A 24,298-nucleotide genomic window follows, 5' to 3' on the forward strand; every position below is an offset into this window, starting at 1 on the left:
AATGTCATGAAAACGTACTGTTTCGTGACTTGAAGAGTTTTTTTCGTGACAACTACGTCACGAAATCCCAATGTTTCGCGACAGGATGGTCACGAAATCCCCATTTTCGTGACAAATAAGTCACGACATCCCAATATTTCGTGATATAGAAGTCACGAAATTCTAATTTTTCGTGACATAAAAGTCACGAATTTCCATTTTTTCGTGACAAAGACGTCACGAACTCCCAGTCAATTACGTGAAACGTGCTCTCTTTTGCTCCTTTGAAATCGTTCGGTCCTCATAAACTTTCTTCTACATTGTTAAATGAGATGATTTGGAGGACTAACAACACAAATACATGAATTATCAATAAATTCTCACATTAAAGATAAGTTAGAGGAGAAAACGACATGTCAGACGACATGACACCTCATTAACTTATAATAATATGTTTAGACTACTTGACATTCTTTTCCCATTTGAAATGATGAAATTGTACAAATTAATGTATGTCAACAACACTTCACAATGTAAGTAGAGCTTGGCTTACAATGTATTTTTTCAATTTTTTAATTTTTATATTTATAAGAACCATTGGTCACTGAAGACGTATTTAATGAAATAAAAGAGAGATTTCTCTTTAAATTCCATAAAAGTATCCAATTTCGTGACTGAAATATCACGTTAACGTACTGTTTCGTGACTTGGAGAGTTTTTTTCGTGACAGCTACGTCACGAAATCCCAATGTTTCGTGACAGGAAATTCATGAAATCCTCATTTTTCGTGACAGAAAAGTCACGATATCCCCATTTTTCGTGACAGGAAAGTCACGAATCCATTTGTTTATGGACAGGAAAGTCACAAAATTTTATTTTTTCGTGTTATTATTTATTAAAAACGAATTTCATAAAAATAAAAAATGTGTCTATTTTATTAATTATTTATGTGTGTACTTTATTATTTTCATGGAAAATTAACATAAAATTATTTCAAAAAATAAAAAAAAAATGTGTCTATTTTATCAATTATTTATTAAAAACTAATTTCATAAAAAATAAAAAAAAATGTATCTATTTTATTAATTATTTATGTGTGTACTTTATTATTTTCAAATTTTTATTTTTATATTTATAATAACCATTGGTCCTCTACGACGTATTTAATGAAATAAACAAGAGTTTTATCATTAAATTTCATCAAAGTGTCCTATTTCGTGACTGATATGTCACGAAAACGTATTGTTTCGTGACTTGAAGAGTTTTGTTTCGTGACAGATAAGTCACATTATCCTCATTTTTCGTGACAGGAAAGTAAAAAAATGTATCTATTTTATTAATTATTTATGTGTACTTTATTATAACATATAAGGACAACAAATAGAGAGAGAGAGAGGGGTAGGTGAGAGTGGGGTCCATGAGACATTGACATTTACAAAAAGTAAATAAATAAGGATATAATGGTAATTACATAATTGAAAAAAGTGTCAGAGGTCCTATCTGTGACCTTTTGAAAAAAAAGTCCAAAAAAGTCAAAACACTTGTTTTTACTCCTATTTAGGGCAATTTTCCTTTCTAGGCCCAGTCAATTGAATATGCTAAGAGATTATTCCTAAAATATGACACCTCCACATTAGTTTATGACTGAAATCCAATATGTCTAATTTAATCCAAAACTATGAGCACACTTTTTGTGCAATTATCTTTTTAACATTTATCATTTTTCTTTGCTTTTTTCTCTTATTTCTCTTCAAAAACTAACACATGTTATCATAAACCGTAGGATTACCTAGCCCTACGCGATGAAGAGAAAGCTCACCAGGAAGATTTTTTTTTTTTTTAAATCTAGAAAAACAGAGAAAAAAAATCTGCGAATTCGTTTAAAGATTTATTGACATTTTTGTCTTTCATTGACATCGATATCAATATTTGAAGATTTAATGACATCGATGTCAGTAAAAAGACAACGATGTCAATAAATCTTCAACGATTTTCCAGATTTTCAGAAATTTTTTTACAGATTTTTTTTTCTTCAGAATTCTAAAAATCGTTCTTGAACATGAAGTCATTGAAAAATGTCTTCTTAGCTAAGCATAAGGAGAGAGAGAGAGAGAGAGAGAGCGAGAGAGAGAGAGAGTAAATAAAACGAAAATAAAAAGAAAAAAATGTTTTATTGAGGGTATTTTTATACCAAAAAATGCAAGATAGTCATAGTTTTGGATTAAATTAGACATATTGGATTTTGATCATAAACTAGTGTGAAGATCCTAATTTAGGAATAACCCCATAGGCTAATCAAAGTGAACTGCCTCCTTTGGAATGATGGGCTTATCCTGAATCGGCCCATTAGTAAAAATCCCTGACAAGAGAAATATAAGTGGTGAGAAATATAGGCCGAGGTTATGATATTTCTACTAATACATGTACTAAGATGATTGTACATTCGAGCTTGATGTTGATGTAAACAGCTAATGATTTAACTTCGTCAAGCCTCAAATAAAATATGATTTGGAACAAAAACACTCACACTTTGTTTGACGTTAAATACTATTATATAATTATTTCTGTGAAGTTAGATTCTATTCAAAAAACAACAATTTCTACATGCTATATATATATATATATATATATATATATATATATATATATATATATATATTCGAAAATAATAATATTAGGTTTTCTTTGCTTGGCGATCGTACCCAAACAATAAAACCAGCTTGTGACATATCACAAACCTGCAGCGTAATTCACGTTTTTTTTTGAGGGACACGTTTTTTTTTTTTTTTTTGAGGGACACGTTTTTTGTTTGTTTTGTACCTATTCTTTGTATCCAATATTAATATACATATCTCCTAGCATTTGTAAGTTTCAAACATGTCAGCACACATTAGAAAATAAATATAGTAAATGCTGCGACTTTTCAGGCTTGTGGAACTCTATAAATGAAGAGCACATAATCAGAGTTTCTTACCCAACTACAGCACTAGAAGCCTTAACAACTTAATATTGTTGTAATCTCTTCAAAATAAATTCTTCAAATTAAACAAGTTCATAGCTTGAGTCTAAAATAATGTCTTCGCTAGGCCCATCAACAGTTCTTGCTTCTTCTCAGGCAAACGGAAAGGCTGAAATTATTCGCCGATCTGCTGATTTTCATCCTACTATTTGGGGGGATTATTTCCTCAAATATACCCCGCAATATCTGGTAGCACTATCTTACCGAAATTTTATATATCTGTCCTAAATATTAAGTACCAATTTTTTTATAATGACTATTTTATATAGTACCCTGCAAAGATGTTAGTACATATACTAAGCTAATTATTCATGATCATTTTTCACTAATCTAACTATATTTCCTCTCATTATCTTAGTCACATCGAAACTATGCATGGAAAAACAACACTTCTTTGGATGGGCAGTGAATATTTTGTATGTAATAACTAATAATAATGACTTTACTACAAAATTTTTGTTTGTTTAGGAGGTTGATACCATCGTGGAACAAGCTGCCATAAAGCTGAAAGATGAAGTGAAAAACATTCTCATTTCTTCAGCTACTAATCACTCTCAAAAGCTTCAAGTCATCGACACAATTCAACGCTTAGGCTTTGCGTATCACTTTGAGGTAGAAATAAAGGAAATGTTGGGACATATCATGGAGAATATCAATGATCTCGATGGAGACATTAACACCGTGTCTCTTTACTTTCGACTTCTTAGACAAGAAGGATATAACATATCAACTGGTACATATATTCTTCGCTCCTTTTCCTTTCACATATTCTTCTCAAACGTAATGTCCATATTTAACTTAGTCTATGGGTTGTATCTTGTTAAATCAAGCAGATGTATTCAAGAAGTTCACAAACAATGAAGGAAAGTTTAATGATGACCTTAAGCATGATGTTGAAGGAATTTTGAGCTTATATGAAGCTACATATCTTAGGGTTCATGGAGAGCCCATTCTTGAAGAAGCACTAGCTTTCTCTGCAACTCATCTCAAATCGGTGGCAACATCAACACAAGTAAGCTCTTTTCTTTCGGAGAAAGTTAAGTATACCCTGAGGCAGCCAATCCACAAAGGCTTGCCGAGAGTTGAAGCAAGGCGTTTCATATCGGTGTACCATGATGATCCTTTGCACGACAAAGTTTTGCTTCGTTTCGCAAAGATCGACTTCAATGCCGTGCAAAGGTTGCATCAGAAGGAACTTAATGAAGTTACTAGGTATGTCCAAATACTATAATTTGAACCTTTTGTATCCTAATTTATAATTTTAATATTCTATGTGACATGACAATATATTTTTTTACCGTATGATTGATTAGGTGGTGGAAAGATTTAGATTTTGCAAGGAAACTTCCTTTCACTAGGGATAGGCTAGTGGAAGGTTACATTTGGCCCGCTGGAGTGTATTTTGAGCCGAAATACAGCCTCGCGAGGGTAATACTGACCAAAGTGATCGGCTTAACAACATTGATTGATGATATTTATGATGTTTATGGCACACTAGAAGAACTAGAGCTCTTCACCGATGCAATTGAAAGGTTTTTGTTTTTGTTTTTTAACTTTAATTTATGTTTATGTTCTCAATTTAAATATATGTAGTTGTATTTAGCTCACGTACTAATTAAGTTTGTTCCTCAGGTGGAGCCCTAGCTGCATGGATCAACTCCCGGAGTACATGAAATATTGTTATGAGGCTCTTTTGCAATTGTATGATGAAATCGAGGAAGAGTTGACTAAAGAAGACCGAGCTTATCGCATATACTATGCGAAAGAAACCGTAAGAAATTTGTACATACTATATGTAAAGATAAATGCTCATAACATTGGAACCTATTTAACTGATTTATTTGCAATATGGTTTAATGTTACACAGATGAAACAGCTCGTCCAATCCTACTTTGTTGAAGCGCAATGGTTCCACAAAAATTACACACCAACATTGGAAGAGTACATGGAAATCGCACTCGTTTCGTCGACCTACACGATGCTCACAGCTACTTCCTTCCTCGGAATGGGAGATGAAGTGACACCTCAGGTCTTTGATTGGCTCTCAAAAGACCCGAAGATTGTCAGAGGTTCCGCAGTAGTTTGTAGGCTAATGGATGACGTGGTTAGCCACAAGGTAAAAATACATTCATACACCAAGATAGAATTGTAAACCCTAAATCTAGTTAGGCCTATGATTCATTGATATCAATGATTGATTGCTATAAACCACAATTAAAACTCTAGGTATTTTAATCATTATCCTTTATGGTTAAGAATGAGAAAGGGCTTTCTTGACTGATAAATCATTTTTTTATTCATGCAGTTTGAGCAAGATAGAGGACACGTGGATTCTAGCGTGGAGTGCTACATGAAGCAATACGATGTGTCGGAGGAAGAGGCGTGCGATGAGCTAAACAAGCAAGTCGTCGATGCGTGGAAGGACATGACCGAGGAGTGTCTCGAGCCTAGAAATGCCCCAATGCCCGTTCTCATGCGAATCCTCAATCTCGCTCGAGTTATTGATGCCGTTTACAAGGACGGTGATGGTTACACCCACGCCGGTGGGATCATGAAGAGATTCGTCAAATCTTTGTTCATAGAAAATGTTCCGATGTAACTTTTGGTTTTGAGACCAATAAAGATCTATTCAGATCTATATTTTTATGATTAAAGTTGTGTTTTTAGATAAAAACCCTCCGTGTAAGCTGATAGATATTTTAAGATTAAAACTTAAAACGTTTCGTTTTTTCTCTTTAAAAGCTAAGCGAGCTCTTTTCGAGTACGATAAAGAGCTAGTCTTTTGTAATGAAATATCGTTTAATTTATTTTTTAAGTAATGAAATGTCGTTTTAAATATATTATATTGTAGTAATAAATTATACTTATGCCTAATCACTAGGAGGATATTAATCCTTAAATATACTTTATACAATTATTTTCGTGGTCTCGAGTGGGAGTATTTTTAATTAATTAAGCTAGCCCTTCTTGTCATTAAATTGAACTTGTTAGTTAAATAGTCGAACAAGTTAAACCTAGGAAAGACTTAATATTATTGCACATGTCAGAGACCCCAGATCCGTACTTGAAATTCAGTAGACATTCTTGATCTTTTTCCACGTTGAATAAGAAATTCTTACAAAAATATGTGATTGCCAATGTTAAACAATTGTAAAACCCATTTTTTTTATTTAATTGTTTTCCTTGGTCAAGAAAGAACTTTTGACTTGGTCAATGGTGGTGAGCTGGAACTAAATATTTTTGGCTAATTTTTTTCCACTTCCATCACTCTCCTCCCATGTCGCTTCCTCTATCTCAAATTCATTTTTCTCTTTCTTTTCCCCTTCTCTCTTTCCTCATTTTTTTGGCGCGTTTTCCGATCAAACCGGAGGGAGGTGAAATACATCTCCACCACCAAAAGATAATAATTGCATCAAGGAGTATTTTGAGCTCACTCTTGCCATGTGGAGCTGCTGACGTTGGCTGGAAAATCGTGGCCAAGGTCGGGACATAGGTGAGTTTGGATTTTAAAACTTCGTCGGTTAATATCTCCATCATCCAAGCTCCGATTGACTCGATTCTTTCTGCGTTGGGTTTATTTTGAAGATAGTTTCAAAAGCATATTCATTTTGTCTCTCAGAAGTTTATGTGCACTGCTGTGGAAGTTCGCCGGAATGGAAGTCCGCCGGAACTTGAGGTTTCCGATCACCGGCTGAAGATGGTCTTCACCGCAGACCTAAACATGAAGTTTATAGTGTGGATAACTAAAGCCCTCGAAAAAAAAAATCGATCGTTGGCCGGAGATGCTCCGTTTTGCTTAAGATTATTGAAAAAAAGGCTAGATCTATGTTAATATATTGTGTATTTGATGAAATTTGCTCCTTCATGCATTTAGAAGGTGGAAAAGTGTAGGGTGGGACTATTTTCTGATTTTCCCAGTCGCCGGCAATCGCCGCCACTACCGGACCACCGCGTTCACCGGAATTTTAGTGTCAGAATTTCAAGCCGATACCATCTCATAGTTGTTTCGTCGTTCCGAACGCAATTGTGCCTTTTGTTCAACCAAATTCTCAAGTGATCTCAAATTCAATACACCCGGTCGATGGTCCACACTTTGGGTCTAGCATCGGTTGTAGGTGATGCACGTCTACCTAGAACCTTGCAATCAAAAGTAGCTATTTTTTGCTTCATGTCAAAAGTTTCATTACGACGTGTTTAAATCTCATGGGTGAAAATTTTGTTGACTTTTCAAACGAAGTTGACGTATTGTCTTATATTTTGTTGTGTAACATGATTTTCTGCTTTGAGTATTTTATTTTTCTCTTGACCCCTATTTTGGAACGTCACGAATTTGGTATCAGAGCCTAGGTCTCGTATAACCTAGGGATGTAGCACCATTTCATCTAATTTTCGGCCAATGTGATATTTTTATATTTTATTTATCATCTAGTAATCTTAAGTCTGAAGTACGTAGTCAATAATAAAGTCGTTGGGATTGTTTGATCGAAAGTATAATTCTAATGGATATCAGTTTACAATAATATCCAGATTTGATTGAATCTTTTGTTTAATAGGCGCACTCGTGTTAGTGTTGGTCAAATTATGTTCTAAATTTGACTTCCAAGCTTCATACTTTTGTGATATTTTGATATGCATATGAATGTAAGTTGTGGGTATCCCGTCTATGTACGATATTAAGGAATATCGTTGGAGAATTTCATACATCCACTATAGTTAGAGAAATATGTGTTGGGACGTTAATATTTCATTTTTGGTAATAGGTAGATTTGCTAAGATATTTATGATTCGCAAGTACACCATTATTGTCCTCGGAGAGTGTATATTCTCTCCTTATTTGTTTGTCTTACCGGATTGAAATGGACGCGATTCTAGAGTAGACTAAATGAGACATTAACACCTATGTAATAGAACATGTATGGTTGTCCACCACACGAACACACATGTAATGTACCAGCCAAGAGCTATGTTGTAAGCTTATGTCATGTATATGAAGAAAAAAAATGAGGGTTTGGGTTGGCTGTTATGCTTGAAGGGAAGGCGGTAATGGGACGTTACGTACCTTGTCTAAGGATATTGAAAATTTTTCTATGTGTCTTCCAACAAGATCTCAAGATTTTTTTGGCTAGTAAGGAGATTGATTTTTTTATATTCATCTCCTAATAGGAATATCTATGATCTATATTCCTTCAAATTGCATGGCACTTTCCAGGCTACTAGAATTGAGAAATCATATTAAAGAGCTGTTGAGTAAGGGATTATAGCTTGAGTGTTTCTCATGTGAAAGCTAATGTTTTTTTCAAAGAAACATTATAAGACGTTGAGGATATCCATAGGTTACTAACAACTCAATCGAGTGAATGTCAAGAACAAATATGTGCATCGATAAAATGACTTGTGATATGGGTACGAATGGGGAATCATAAAATGAGATGTCCCTAAAGAGATCCATGCTCAATATGGGTACTACAAATTTCTGGTGAAGTGGTTTAATTTAAGTTACGTCTAAGTATTCTTCGTGGACATAATGAATTGAGCATTCAGTTCTTACTCGAATCGATTATTATTGTCCTCATTGATAAAATCCTTATCGATTACATGGTATAAGAAGATGACATTGGATTTTTGCAGATTACTTTACTAAACCAACTCTATGCAAAAGTGGAAAAATATGATTTTGAAATGTGGGAAGTAAAATTCTTATGACATATTTTGCAAGTAGGCATCTATGTTAAATCCTATAAAGGCTAATATCTTCTTAGCAAGTAGCGTTTAAAGATTATGTCAAAGCACTACTACAAATATAGGCATCGGGTGCGACGAAAGTCGCACCCGATGCCCAGAATGTCGCACCCGAAAGTTTTTCGGGTGCGACTTTAGGTGCGACATTGTCGCACCCAATAGTCCGTCGCTAAAGGTTTCGGGTTCGACATCTCGCACCTAAAAGTGTTGCATATTAGGTGCGACATGTCGCACCTATTTGGCTTCAGAAAATATCAAAAAACGAGTATTAGGTGCGACATGTCGCACATAATACTTTATTATAATTAAACAAAATTACAAATTAGAATATGGAACTGTGAAACTACGATGGACTCGAGCCGCTCCGCCTCCGGGTTCTTCTTCTGGGTCTGCCGTGAAGAGGATGTTGGGGCCGTTTCGCCGCGGCCCAAGCAACCAGATCTTCTTCAGTGGCTTCAGCCATTGTCACCGGCATTTCTCTGCCCGGTCCTTGTCGTCCTCGTTCTCCGACGTGATGTCGATCTCGATGAGGTCTTCGAGGACGCCGAGCTCGCAAAGCACGTCCAGCGCCGACGTCAAATTAAGAGAAAGAGGCTGAGGCTGATCATCTCGTATCCCTTGCCAAAACGCTTCAGCTTCGACTTTGCCTCGTAATGCTTCCCCGGAATTCGATTAACAGCTTGATGGGACTTCCTCAAGAGCTACAATAGTTCTGTGAACGACTTGTTCGTCCAATGGTTCGTGACTTTGAGGTGCATCAACGAAACCAAGAAGGACAAAGAAGAAAACTATTTGCATCCAGGGTACAATTCCGCTTCCAACTCAGCGAAGAGGTCTTCCACTTGCTCCTCTGCACCCACTTCACTCTGGGTCGGCTTCGTAGCATCGTCAAAATCCTCGTGATCCCTGATATCCTCCACAACACCGTGCAATCCTCATATTCCTCTCTGATCTGTTCCTCCGATGGAATCTTCTTCATGAGGAAGGACAACATGCTCGAGCTCGCCGTGATGATACCATTTTGCATAGCCTGGGGTAAACCCCTTGTTCAGCATATGATTCCTAACAACCCCGATGTCGTGTCATCTCACGTTGTTGCAAGGCTTGCAAGGACACTGATATTTTTCATTTTCGTTTGGGAATCTTCTTGTAGCGCGAATAAACTCGTTAACCCCGGTTTTGTACTGCAATGTCACCCGATTATTCTCTGTGATCCAATCTCTACTTGGATTGGACATTTCGATGAATGAGAGCGAAAAATGAAAGTTGTGGATAGTTATTGATAAAGGACGGAGAACAAAATCAAAGATAGATTATGAATTGTATGTTATTTTGAAGTCGGGTAGAATAAATTGGGAATTTTTAGACTAATTGATTCGAAACTCTACCGACGTTTCGGCAGAGTTTCCCGTATTATACTCACAAACCAAAAACCTGCAAAATTATTTAAATAAGCTCAGCCCTAAACCGAACCTCCGTGGTTCGGTCATAACATTTTATAAATAAAAAACCGAAATAAACAAAACTAATCACAAATTCATTAACTTAATTTTAACCTAAACTTAATTTTAGACTAAACATGTCACAAACTATCAAAACATGTCATAAAACACAATTAAAACTTAATTTTAAACCTAAACTAATCAAATTATTAAACATGTGAAATTATCAATTACAATTACTAATCAATTTCAAAGTAGCATATTACAATTACAATTTTAATTTCATTAACTAATTTTAAACTAAACAACATATTAATCTAATTATTAGACTAAATACAATTTCTAATTGATAAATTACAATAAATCAAAACTAATTTAAACTAACCACTAACCTAAACATATTACTAAACATAAACATGTTATCAAATTAATTACCATTTAATTACAATTACAATTAACATAAACTAATAAAAATTAAATTAAACAACCCAAACATATTACTAACTATCTAACACATTATATAACCTAACTTATAAACTAACTAATAAAACTAACAGATTATATTAATTAACCTAGCTAACTTATATTAACTAACCTTACATAGGACGGGGACGCACGACTCGTCGAGGACAGGGACTCCTCGGGGACAACGGCTCGGAGGCAGGGACTCGGAGGACAGGGACTCCTCGGGGACAGCGGCGCTGCAGAGACTCGGCAGCGGGATTGAGCGCACGGCGAGGTGCGGAGGCTCGAGACGAGGCTGTGAGGCAGAGAGAGAGAGAGAGAGAGAGAGAGAGAGAGAGAGAGAGAGAGAGAGAGAGAGAGATACTGAGTTTAACTGAGAGAAAATTCAGTGAGTGAGAGAGAGAGAGAGATAGAGAGAGAAATACCGGTGGAATGGTCGGAGAAGGAGCGACGGTGGAGAAGACTCTGACGCGCGGTGGAGGTGGTGGTCTCAGTGAGAGAGAGAGAGAGAGAGAGAGAGAGAGAGAGCTGTCGGAGAGGTTTTAGGGTGGCTTTAATGGCCGTGGAGAGGCGTTCGTGGTTGTGGAGGTCATTGTAGTGGTTTGCGGTGGTGGAGAGGCCGGAGCAGATTAGTAGAGCGAGAGAGCAGTTTTTTTTTAAGAACTTCGGCGGAACTAATGAAGAATACGAAGTGCAAAAGATTTGATTTTATAGAAAAACCTAAATTACAGGTGCGACTTTGTCGCATCTGAAGGATCTTTCCGATGCGATTAGTCGCACCCGATAACTTATCGGGTGCGAATAATCGCATCGGATGATATCTAAAAAATATTAAATCAGAATTCCACGTCATAACTGAATGAAAAAATAAGGGAGATAATTGGCCCGCTTAAAATTTTAAACAATCAGGTACGACTTTGTCGCACCTGAAAGTTTTTTTAACTATCTGGTGCGAAAAGTCGCACCTGATACTCAAAAGAAAAAACAATTTTAGCGAAATTTTTTGGACTTCTGATTGACAATCTAGGGCGGCTAGTCGCACTCGAAAGTCATTTAGATGCGACTTTTAGGTGCGACTAGTCGCATCTGATAGTCATGCGCATCAGAAAACCAAATTTGTAGTAGTGTCAGAGATAGATAGAGAGGTAGGAATTTATCGAACACACCTTTTCTGAAGTTGTTTCTATTTCTGTTTCTTCCTCGCTTTTCGGCCAAAACAACTAAGAAAAAGTGTAACGAACGAGAATTGTTGAAACTGCTTGCATTTTTCATTGCACACGGCTTTCCATATGTATAGATCTAAAAAAAGAACTTTTCCAGACATTTGTAATTCGTGGTTTAATTAGACAATATTTTTCTTTGAATTTGATTATATATAGAGGTGTGTAGTAGCAGCTTGAACTAATGACACGAGGATTGTAAGTCCTCTGCTCTACCAGCTGAGCTATCCCGACCATAGATGGTGTATCATTTTCATATTAAGATTCTTCTTTTGTTTGTTTCGAGAAATATATCAATCGATTTCGAAGAAAAAGAAATATTCATAATTGACTTTTTCTATTCATTATTTTCCGAATGAGATGCAAGGATAAAGTAGGGTTGGGGCGAAGGGTTTATGGTTCGATTTTTTGATATTGCTAGAGCACGGGAGCAAGATGTCTATGAAATCGCAATATTTTCACAAACAAAAGAAACTATACCAAGAATGCCTTAGCTACTTAAATTAGTTTCATTGTTTATGTAGACACCTCAAAATGTACCCCAAATACCGAGAATATAATGTAAATACTATTAAATTCTCCAAAATTACAGAATACCTTAGCGGTACATAGGTTATCTGTACATCAGAGTTATTGACACGAGAGTGGTAAACGGTTTAAACTTTGATTTACATATTGTATATATATATATATATATATATATATATATATATATATATATATACACACACTAAAATCAAAGCTTGTAATATTGAATTGTTAATCAAAGAGCAATTATGTGAAACCCCGAAACTCAGCCATCAAGAAATTAGAAATTTCATGAGATAAAATTTCAAATTGGTATTATTTTTCTATGTGTTTCCAAGCTTTGAGATTTAACTTTCAATAAGTTAATTTAAAAAATAATTTCAATTTACGTCTAAAAAATTAAAATTTGTAGTAAAAAAACTACCAATTACGTATTGAGAGGGTAACCCTATTAAGCTATATATATATATATATATATATATATATATATATGTATGTATATATATATATATATGTATGTATGTATATATATGTGCGTGTTGAAATCGTTCAACTAATATATTACCTTATATTTTTTTTTTGTTTATATATGCATCGAAATTAAGTGTGTTTGAATAAGGAAATAAATCAATAGTATCGTTCAGAAGTTGATAAATATATGTATGTATACATTATATCATTTAAGGGTAAGGAAATTGCTAAAGAAATAGGTGTTGTATAATCCTGGGCTTGTGGCACGGAACATGATGAGTGTGTTTCATACATACGAATTCGCCTATTTTCGGCTTGAATCTAGCGCGTTCTTGAATGTATTTGACAATTATTGTGAGTTTCATGTGAAATTCAAGTTTTGTTAGCTTAATCAAATGCTGAGATGACAATTGGACCGGTTTGAAGGTCTCGGGAGTCAAAATGGAGCAAAAATGACTCATTTTGGAAGAAATTCAACGCTGGACGATAAAAGTCAACAACCAACACGGTGCGTGACTCTCTGATCGCACCGCGATAAAAATCTGCTACAGATTGCAGTGAAATACGTTGTTGAACGCGGCGCGATGCTTGTTGAGTGCGGTGTGATGGTTTTTGGCGCGCCGCGCTGACGATAGATTTAAAGAGATTTTCTCTGAATCTTGAGCACATCAGGGCCATTAGATCTCATCTAAAGGCCTAGATTGACTCCAAAAATACACCTTGGACATAATAAAACAACTTTTGTAACCTAAAAATACTTCTTTCTTTTCATTCTAGTACTTTTTTTATTATTATTTTGCATACTTTGAGAGCTTTTGAGAGGAGAGATAGTGCTCTTCGTTGGAATCGACAACTTGGATTGTGCACTTGAACTCCATTAATAGTTTTTTTTCTTCTTTCATTATTTTTACTTTTATTTTGCAAACTCTGAATTATTGTGAATCTCTAGTTTTATTTAATATGAATTCTCTTTTCCTCTTCATATTCATTCTTTTCCTTTCAATAATTATTCTTTGCTTATATATGATCATGAATTCCATTAGAGGCTAGGTCTTTAATGAGGTTGTGATGTAGTCGGAATTAATAATGGCTAGGGGTTTCATTAGGGTTAGATTATGCTTTAATTGCTTCAATATTATGCTTGCTTGACTGAAATTGTTCTTAATGCTTTCTTTTACTTGATCACCATTAGAATTGCCTGCTAGGGGTGTTTAGTTACTCGAGAGAGAGTAAAGACTCGTGTTTTTATTTATTCTCCATAATTGATCCTAGGTTAGTAGAAAACTTAGACAGTTCATGTAATCGTTAGAATTCTTGTTGTTGTTATGTTATAAGTTGGCTTTATTTTTTAGAGCAAGATGTATAAAAAGATGTCGATCATCATGTTTCTGCTTATGTTAAGGCATCATTCCTCTTGCGCGTAGACTGTTATTCTGGCAAGTTTCCGGTTTTGCCAGATTGCATTGCTGGTGACTTTATTATGCAATATTCTTGTGAGTTTGGGTAAGGAAACCCTAGATACACTTCCAGGTTTGTATGACTGCTATAAAAGCCTTGCGCTACCCCCTTAGCAGCCTTTGATGCTTTATCAAATACTTTGGACTCCTAGGCGTGCAAGACTGGCGGACTGGGAGACTTTGTGTACTGATAAGAGCGGCGTTATTCATCAAATACTATTCGAGAAGATTGAGTGTTTGAGTGATTTGGGTTCTGTGTTTACGATATTGAAGACTCACGTGCGATTAAAGACTGAACACGACCGAGCACAGGCGTGTGATCGAAGAGTGGAATTGAGAAGGATCTCAAATTCAGGGGGATTCCTTGGTCTAGGTATTCACTTTTGGTAATAGTTTCAAGGGCTTTGATTTTGTGTTGTAATCATGTAAGACCTTGCTTGTACCATTGACTACTATATAGTGAAATCCTTTCCACTGGCAGAGTACCCCCAGACGTAGGTGATGTTGCACCGAACTGAGTAACCATATTGTGTGTCTTTTTTTTATTGCACTGTTAAAGAGCATTACTCGTTTACTAACCTTTGTGAAGCTTGAACGTTGAGAAGCCTTAGAAAGGTTGAAACGTCTGTCTCTCTACGCAGCTCATCTTTCTTCGTTCTTCGGGAAACTTGAGGAACCACGAAAGTTTCTATCATATGAATCACTCGAGAAAGAAAGGAATTAGTGTTAGGGCAATTTTAAACACGACGACTCAAGAACAAGTATAAGAGCCGAAGAGCTAAAACACTAGATCAAATGTGGACCTAGGTGCCAAAACAAAAACGAAAAGAACTAGAGAGAGAGTGGGAGAGGGGGCGGCCACAAAGTCTAGAGAGAGAAGCTCTCAATCTCTAACTTATGTGGGATGAGAAAACAATGAGAATGAGGCCTCTATTTATAGGGGAGGGATTACCTTCAATAAGGTAGTTTCCTCTTTCATAGAATATCACATATTCATGAGCAAAATATTTGCTCTCCTATGCCTTATTTCACACGGCCAAACCATGCTTCTAGAAGCAAGTTTGTTTCCTCTTTTGATTGCCTTTCTCTCATTGGTTGGCCGCCCAAAATCTTTCCTTGTAGAGGAAATTTGTTTCGTCTTTTTCTTTTGGCAAGTATCTTCATACATCAATGCACAAAATAATTCCCTTTTCTCTCTTGGTATGGACGGTTTCATGGCTTCTAGAAAGAGCTTCTAGATGTTCCTTCATTTGTTCATGACAACATAAGAAAAGCCCATTAAATATTTTCAAGTAAAATTCCATGAAATGAAATTAATCCTCAAGACCCAAATTCCTTAATATGGCCGAGTGGTTTAAATCATTTTTCATCATATGACAATGCAAAAAATTTATTGACATTCATTTCCTCCTATGTCCAAAAGGACAAGAATACCATTTAGACAATTTTCGTAAAACTTGTCTCATTCTTGTTTTGACTTAGCTTGTAGTTTAACTATTCCTACTCGATATGATTTGTGACAGTGACCTCATGGATCCAAATGAACAAAGCTTGAGCTAACATACTTGGACTCAAAAGTTCACAAACCTTTTCCAAGTTCAGCTTAATGTCAACTGACTCCACTAAAGAGTTGACACTGAGAATCTCTCGGTTCAAATGAATTTATTTTCTACTCAAGAATTCAACTTCATTGTGATGAGTGAATCCGCTGAATATTATCTATGTTTACCCTTCATGAATATCATCAGCTAGTCGGGATTTACAAAATTACCATTTTATCCTTCTAGTTGTTATTTCCTCAACTCCTTTGTCGCTTGTGAATAAGTTAGAAACAATGTATTGACGAGGAGCTAACAAGTCACATTGATTCATCCAAAAAGAGTCACGACTCAATTTGGACACTGGCCAGTTCATTTATTCACATTCCAAGGAACAAAGCATGAGATGATATGCATTGCATTTCAGCAACCTTGTACATGAATTCCATATCTACGAGATATTCACAAAGTTACTCATGACATCTTCATAACTTAGTACTTCACCAATAGGTCCTATTCATAATCACATAGTGAATCTGAACTCTGACTTTCTCAAATGAGAATACGTAAGCTATGAAATGACATGTCTCATTTCAGGATTGAGGTAAGCATGATGCAATTCATACGTAGCGACTTCGAGACATAAGAGGTTAAATGGTTTGTTCTTATTCTGTCTCTAGAAGTACGCTGGTCAATTCAGTACATTCATAAGATACCTAGAAGAACTATAGAGTCTTTAACTCTCAATGTCTCATAACCAGACATCATAGATTCTCCTAACAATCGTACTGATATCAATAGTCATTTGATCCTTGGATTGCGAGTATATTGTTTTAAGCCAACCATGAAGAGTTTGTTCATGCAAATCTATATTTGTCTCTTCATATGTTGTTAGGTTTGTTTAAGGACTAAAGACTATAGATTATAATAAAGCTTCAAACAGACAAGGAAGAATGAATGAACGTTTCAACTTTTATTAATAAATAAGTAGTTATAAGCAAGAGTCTTCGTAAGACTATATTACATCAAATGTACATAAATAGACACTACTACTCTTCTTGTGGGCACCATTGACAACAGTAATAGGATAAGAGACCGAGAGGATAACAATCCGAAAATTACATAGGTTTGCTAGATCACTCGAAAGAGGCTAGCGAATACGTTGATAGAGTGAGATTAGCTTGCATAGAAGTAGTTCTTTTCGTTCGTACCCGAAACCCCCGATCTAGAGTTTTCCGGCGAAATCGTTATCCCTAATTTCTCGTATTTGAAAACTCGTGTTTATTTACTGTTTTTAGTTTATCCAATTTAATAATCTCTTAATCACACTGCTTCACTTGAAATCAATTCGCTACAAGTTAGATAAAAATTGCTAGAATCGCTAGTCTTTAAGTGTTCGACATCCATTCTTCATACTATATTACTTTTGCGATACGTACGCTTGCGTGTGTAGTTATTTCGCAGCAGAGCACATACAGATGAAGCATGAATCTAGATTAGGGAGAGCTAATTTGCCAAAAAAAAAAAAAAAAAAAACAAATCGAGGGGCTGATTTGTAAATGTCAGGGTAAAAAAAATATAAAAATAAAATGAAAAATGGGAAAAAATGAAGGAAAAAATTTGAGGGGGGCCTATAGCCCACCCTGGACTAGTATTGGCTTCGTGCTTGCCAACGGAAATTCCTTCCTTACGGCTTAAAGTGTGAGACATAAATATTCCTTACAGTGGCAGTGTATGGAAGAAATTTTTCCATCCGTTAGACCAGTGGAAATCAGTGGAAGGGTATGTAAATGTTCCTTCCAACGGCTTCCGTTGATTTCAGCCTTTGTTTCATTTTTTTATTTTTTAATTCTCATTTTTTTTCTCCTATAAATATCACCATCTTCACATTCTTTCCTCACAACCTTCTCATATAATCTCTTCTTCTACTCTCTTAAACTACTCTAATTTTCATACAATATTCTCATATATTTAATTTTATTATGAAATTTCTAATTTAATTTTAATATATAATTTTAGTATATAGTTTTAATATATAATTTAAGTAAAAATTATCTTTCTCTCCACTTTTTTTTTCTTCTTCTTCATATATAGTTTCTAATATAGTTTTATTATGTAACTTTCATATATAAATTTAGTATATAGTTTTTTTTAAAAATTATTCTTCATTTTCTCACTTTTACAAGTCTTTATTTTTTTTAAATACTATATTTTAATCTTTAAAAAAAATATTTATTTTAATTTTTTATGTATGAAAATAGCGATTTTCACCAATAGAGTGGAAATTTCTCATCCATAGTGAGAGAAATTTCGGTCAACACTGGAAAGATTAATTCATTCTATTCAAACACATAATTCCGTGTCCAATGAAAGTGAATTTCCACTTCCTTCCGCAAGCTCATGATTAGACTATTGTAAATATGCATATATATTTTAAGTATATGTATTGATGTACGTTTACTATCAATAACTGGTATTAAGTATTAACTTTAGTTTGAATTACACATCTTTCGTAGAGTCTCTCGTATAAGATTGATGAGCATAACATTGGAGCCATTCATAGTCAATAATGCTCTTTTTCTTTCTTAGCGAGGAAAACAAATCGTCAACGCTTTAGTGCACCATTAATGAAATCAAAGTGTATTAATTTGTTCGTTACAGAATTAGGTTTTGAAGCTAAAACCAAATTTTATTTGAGAAATTTCATTTTCAGGGCCTCAAAAGTGGAGAAATATCAAACCTATACCTCATTGTTGCAAAAATATTTAAAACTGAACTTTTGATAAAAAAAATGAGACAAAAATATCCTTTCAGCCCATTTTTCCCTTTTTCACACTTCCCCTCGTTCCCACTCAAAATGATTTGTTCTTTCTTTCAAATTTAGGATTCTAACGCTCAAAATAGGAACAAAAAAGTAAGATTTTTGTTTTTATTTTGTGTTTGAATTGTTATAGGATATTTTTAATAATGATAAGAGTGATAGCTAGAGGATTTGGATCAGTTTTGAAAAAGTTAAGATTTTGAATTTGAAATTTTTTTCTGATGAAATCTTATGAAATTTATAGCTATTTACGATAAAATTTGAAGGTTTAAGATTATTTTATGTTTTTTGATGAATTCAGATGAATTCTGATAAATTCAGATGAATTCCGATGAATTCGGATGGTTTCGGATGAAATTTAATTGTTTAAAATGGAAAAATGGACTGAAAGAGTATTTTTGTCCGAATTTTGATCAAAAATCTAATTTTGGATATTTTTTAATTAGTGGGTCTAGTCTTGATAGTTCTTCACTTTTGAAGCCCAAAAAGTAACATTTCTCTTTTATTTCTCAGCCTTTTTACCAATACCGAATTGCCTTTTCTCATCTGCCGTCTATTTTTTTTTTCTCCACTACTTATTCCTTAAGAACATCTTACACAAAAATAAAATAATCGAACCCTTTGTTCTTGGACCTCTAAGAAATAGTAGATTAAAGTTCTCATTACACCCAACTTATTTTCAAAATTTTGTTCATCTCTCTCTTTTGCTATTCATATTTTTGTTATCTATTCTTTATTTAGAAAGAAATGCAGTTTTAGACATGATTTGATTCTGAAAAAAAATCGGCATACTATTTTTAATTATCTACAAATATTATTTTAATATGAATTTTTATACATGATTATTTTATATGTTTTTTTATAAGTGTTTAAAATTTCATTACATTAGATACACAACTTTTATTTTAATAATTATCTACAATCAGTGCGCAGGCATACGATCTTGTTTTAACATCGTTGTTTTTTTTTTTAATAGCAACAAAATCTTTTTCGGACAGAAATTTTTATGTGTCTTTGTTATATGATAAAAGATTTGTAATTTTTAGATCAAATAATTTATGTGGATGAGTGTTTTCCGACACATGCGTAGATCTGTCCTAGTTTTTATAAAACTAGTCTTTGCTCTTTTTTCAATTTAAATGGTTTTTAGTACTATAAAACTGATTTTGGTCATGCCACTTGGGAAGAAAACGTTCAAAATATAATTTTTAGCTTCCGGAAGTTTTACATAATTTTTCTCAGAAAACATTTTTTCCGTTACTCTAGGGCTAGGGGTATTTTGGAAATTTCATGTTTGATTTTTGTTCTGAAAGTTTCTAGTACCCTGTTAATTTTTTTAAAAGTATCTGAGGTATTGTGATACGCTTAATTTCAATATTTTTGTTTAGGTTCCAAATTGATTTGAGCTTCCGATCCTTTCCACGGTCAAAGATCATACTTTCCGACTTTAAAGTGAGAATAATCTCACTACAATACAGATTTATCTTAAATTAAACACGATGAGTATGTGATATGAATGGTTTGTTTTATGCGTTATGTGATTTTGTTACGTGACTGATTATGTGATATGTTGATTGTGTTTGAATATATGTCATGCGTGATTTGTGATGAATACAATATGTATGTGTCATGTTATGTTGAGCTTATGCATGATTTAAGTTGAAGTTTGTATAACATGTTCTATTTTTCTTAGCCATCATGTTCATTTATTCCATATGTCATCTATGTATGTAATGCAATTAATCACGTGATAAGACAAATAAAAGAGTCGTACCGCCTCAAGTTAAGGAGGTTTTAAGATAAATTTCTTGAGCAGACCTATGGGCTGAATTAGAGAATTTCTCATATGATATGTTTATAAGCTGATGCGGACTATGGTAGGTCGCAGCCCCCATAGTTATTTTTCAAAGTGTACACTAAAATTGGGACGAATTCTCTAGGGGTACTTTGATCTAAAATATGATAGAAATAAATTAGAAAAAATTATGTCACTGTTTAGTTTTAAAAAACTAATAAACGGTTCATGCATTGCATTACTAATCTTTTTTGTGAGTTTTATATTATTCTTGCTAAGCGTTAGCTAACTTCTATAAATATATTCTTTTATGTTATAGGTAAACAATCTACAGCTAAATGAGGAGGGTGAACCAGCGGCGTCAATAGCTAAGGGGTTGCAAACTTGTGGTTTCTGCTCATTTTCTTTTTAAGACTTTAGCTATGCATTATCTAAATACTCGGTTTGAGATTTTCTGGTTGAGACATCTTTAAGTTTAAAGGGTTCTGTCTAACCTAAGTTGGATTTCATGGTTTTATTTCCGTTAAGTATTTATAATTACCATACTTTGGTTTGAACTCATATTTGGGTATTTTCCATGTTCTAGTCAACTACTTTTATAAAGATTTAAACTCTATGCTATATTTTAAGGTTTAGTTTATTTTCGAAATCTACTTTGTTTTTAAGAAAAAAAACGATGTTTTAGAAAAAGAAAAAAATTTCCATATTTTTTTAAGTAAAAGAATTTAGTTAAGTTTGACGGTCCAGGAAACTAGGTCGTCACAAATTCTGCCTTCCTCGTTCCATTTTATCTTAAGTTTTATTGGGCCCAAATATTTCATGTGCATCTAGAACTTAAATAATAATTTATTGACTGTAATCAAAGCTTGAGGATCAGGATCCTGTAAATTATGTGTGTGCTTTTATGTGTTCGTGATTAATGTAATATGTTCAGTCGTTGTCTAATGTAACTTTGCGTAGCGTTGGGATGTGGTCGACAGGATAAAAACTAGAATTGTGAGAAAATCCTGAAACCAGATACTAGATTGAACCGCTGGTTTTTAGACAGGTGGTATGGTCTTAAATAGTCTATAATTTCCCTAGTCTAGTTTGTAAACATAATTTATACGATTCTAATCAGCCAAGATCTTAGAACTAGATGATTTTCACAAAACATTAAAGATCAAGAAAGCCTACCTCGATCCATGACGAGAGCGAAGACGGTTGCAGAATCACCGGAATTGATTTCTCCCTCTTGACCCTTTAAACTAGAGAGTTTACTTTTGATGGATCAGGAAAACTGCGTAATGGTTGAGAGATGACCAATCCCTAGGGTTAGCTTTATATAGACCCACCATCAGGGTATAAAGGGAAGTTACCTTTTATTTATTAACCAATAAGATTTGTCTTATTTATTATTAAACCCTAATAGGTAATACATTTGGGCCACATTATTTCCCTCATACAAAGCCCACTAATGGGCTTTAGGAAATAATCGGTCTAACATTCTCCCACTTGGCCCATGTGTCATGCCATATAGCTTAATAATAACCGTAATTGCGCATAGTATAAGATAAATCCATCATAGTACCAGTTACATCATAAAGTCATTATCAAGCATGAGAACTAATAATGATCATAGCGGTTGTACGTCAATTTATCGACATAGTCTCTTCCATGTATCACAATACTAGATTCACACTCAATAAGACACATAATAAGGTATTCATTAGCGGTCCAAATCTTGATCATATAATGCATTCATGTATATACTAATCATAATAGAAAAACAAGATTCATTCCTTCATATCAGAAACAAAATAAACGAGCTCCAAGTGTCAATCACATAAAACATAAACCATAAAACTTAAAAAAATAACATCAACGATGACATCAAAGGATCCCCATTCTTTCGACATGTTCAGTAAAAGCCTTTGGAGACAATCCGTTCGTTAATGGATCTGCTACCATAAGCTTTTGTACTAATGTGCTCGATTGACACCCTTTGTTTCTGAACTTCTTCTTTAACGGCAAAGTATTTTATCTCCATATGCTTAGCACCCTTCGAATACTTGTCGTTCTTAGAAAAGAAGACTGCTGCGGAATTATCACAATAAATTTTCAGCGGCTTAGCGATAGTGTCGACAATTCCAACTCCCGAAATAAAGTTCCGCAGCCATAATCCATGAACCGTAGCCTCAAAGCATGCTACGAACCAAGCTTCCATAGTGGATGCAGCAATGACAATCTGCTTCACACTCTTCCATGAAATCGCTCCTTCGACTAAAAGGAACATATATCCAAAAGTGGACTTTCTGGAATCCACGCATCCGGCATAATCTGAATCTAAATATCCTATCACCTTGAGGTGATCAGATCTTTTATAAGTGAGCATACGATCCTTCGTTCCTTGCAGATACCTCAGTACTTTCTTTGCAGCTTTCCAATGATCTATTCTTGGATTACTTTGATACCTGCCCAGCATTCCGACAGCAAAACTGATGTCTGGCCTAGTACAAGTCTGTGCGTACATCAAGCTTCCAACAATAGACGTATAAAGAATTTGTGCCATTTGTTTGCATTCCAATTCATTCTTTGGACATTGATTGAGACTAAATTTATCTCCCTTCCGAATTGGAACAGGACCTGCAGAGCATTTGTCTCTCAAGAACTTTATTAATGTATGTTTTCTGAGACAATCCCAACCATCATTGTGATCTATCACGAGATATCTCTATTCCGATCTGATAGGATGCCTCACCCATATCTTTCATTTCAAAGTTCTTAGAGAGAAACTCATTGGTTTGACGTAATAAACCAAGATCATTAGTTGCAAGCAAGATGTCGTCAACATACAAAACCAGAATTATAAACTTACTCCCACTGATCTTCAGATATATACATCGGTCAACGATGTTTTCTTTAAATCCGAAAGATGTGACGGTATCGTTGAACTTAAGATACCATTGTCGGGAAGCTTGTTTAAGTCAATATATTGACTTCTTCAATTTACATACCATATGTTCCTTTCCCTCAACCACAAAACCTTCAGGCTGATCCATGAACACTTCTTCATCTAAATTCTCATTCAGAAAGGCAGTTTTCACATCCATTTGATGGAACTCTAAATCATAATGAGCTACTGTAGCCATAACAATTCTCAAAGAGTCCTTTTTAGAGACAGGTGAAAAGGTCTCTTTGTAATCAACACCATCTTTTTTAGTAAAACCTTTGGCAACGAGTCGTGCCTTGTGTCTTTCGATATTGCCATTTGAGTCGAGCTTGATCTTGAAGACCCACTTGCACCCTACTCTTTTACAACCTTCAGGCAATTCAACAAGGTCCTAAACTTCGTTGTGATCCATTGATTTTAGCTCATTTTTCATGGCGTCTAATCACTTAATAGAATTCTCACTTTCTATGGTGGGCTGATTTTTTCACCGATTTGAGATCGGACTAGACCAAGCTCAGCCCTAATAAAAAAAAATATATGAGGGATGTCTCATTTTTAACATCAACCTCAACTCATAAATACCCAATCAATTTTGACGTTTATTGACTTTCTAGTAATCTAGAAATGTAATATCTAATTTTGTAAATAAAAAAAAATCAATAGTTTATTTAAACAACATTACAGACTACAAATATTCGAAATCACTATTGGATAATTATATGATCACATCATTAGTGATTAGTCAAACATGACCTACTACACAATATAAACTGTTAATTTGCGGAGTTGGTAGAAGCATCTTTATAAATTATTGATTTATTTTGATTTTTGTCTTTTCTTTTCCGTTTTCTGTTTTTAGCTAAAGAAATCTTTGCAAGTTGAGTCCTGATTG

General features: G+C 34.4%; 1 protein-coding gene and 1 long non-coding RNA gene across 2 annotated transcripts; both read left to right on the forward strand.

Moving 5' to 3' along the window:
* Nucleotides 1–3,052: 3,052 nt before the first annotated feature.
* On the forward strand, nucleotides 3,053–5,737 carry LOC149398391 ((-)-germacrene D synthase-like). The gene is made up of 7 exons (XM_089614786.1): nucleotides 3,053–3,187; nucleotides 3,467–3,731; nucleotides 3,832–4,210; nucleotides 4,312–4,530; nucleotides 4,631–4,769; nucleotides 4,866–5,114; nucleotides 5,304–5,737. The coding sequence occupies exons 1-7, from the start codon at nucleotides 3,053–3,055 to the stop codon at nucleotides 5,595–5,597; spliced, it is 1,680 nt and encodes a 559-aa protein (XP_089470912.1). The 3' UTR covers nucleotides 5,598–5,737.
* A 558-nt stretch (nucleotides 5,738–6,295) lies between these two features.
* Nucleotides 6,296–7,287, forward strand: LOC149398392 (uncharacterized). The gene is made up of 2 exons (XR_016297235.1): nucleotides 6,296–6,491; nucleotides 6,618–7,287. It is a non-coding gene; the product is annotated as an uncharacterized LOC149398392 (long non-coding RNA).
* Nucleotides 7,288–24,298: the final 17,011 nt, after the last annotated feature.

Source organism: Urtica dioica, chromosome 5 (genome assembly GCF_054948205.1).
Source record: "Urtica dioica subsp. dioica isolate 48M chromosome 5, U.dioica_male_clone48M_v1_H2, whole genome shotgun sequence".
NCBI lineage: Eukaryota > Viridiplantae > Streptophyta > Magnoliopsida > Rosales > Urticaceae > Urtica > Urtica dioica.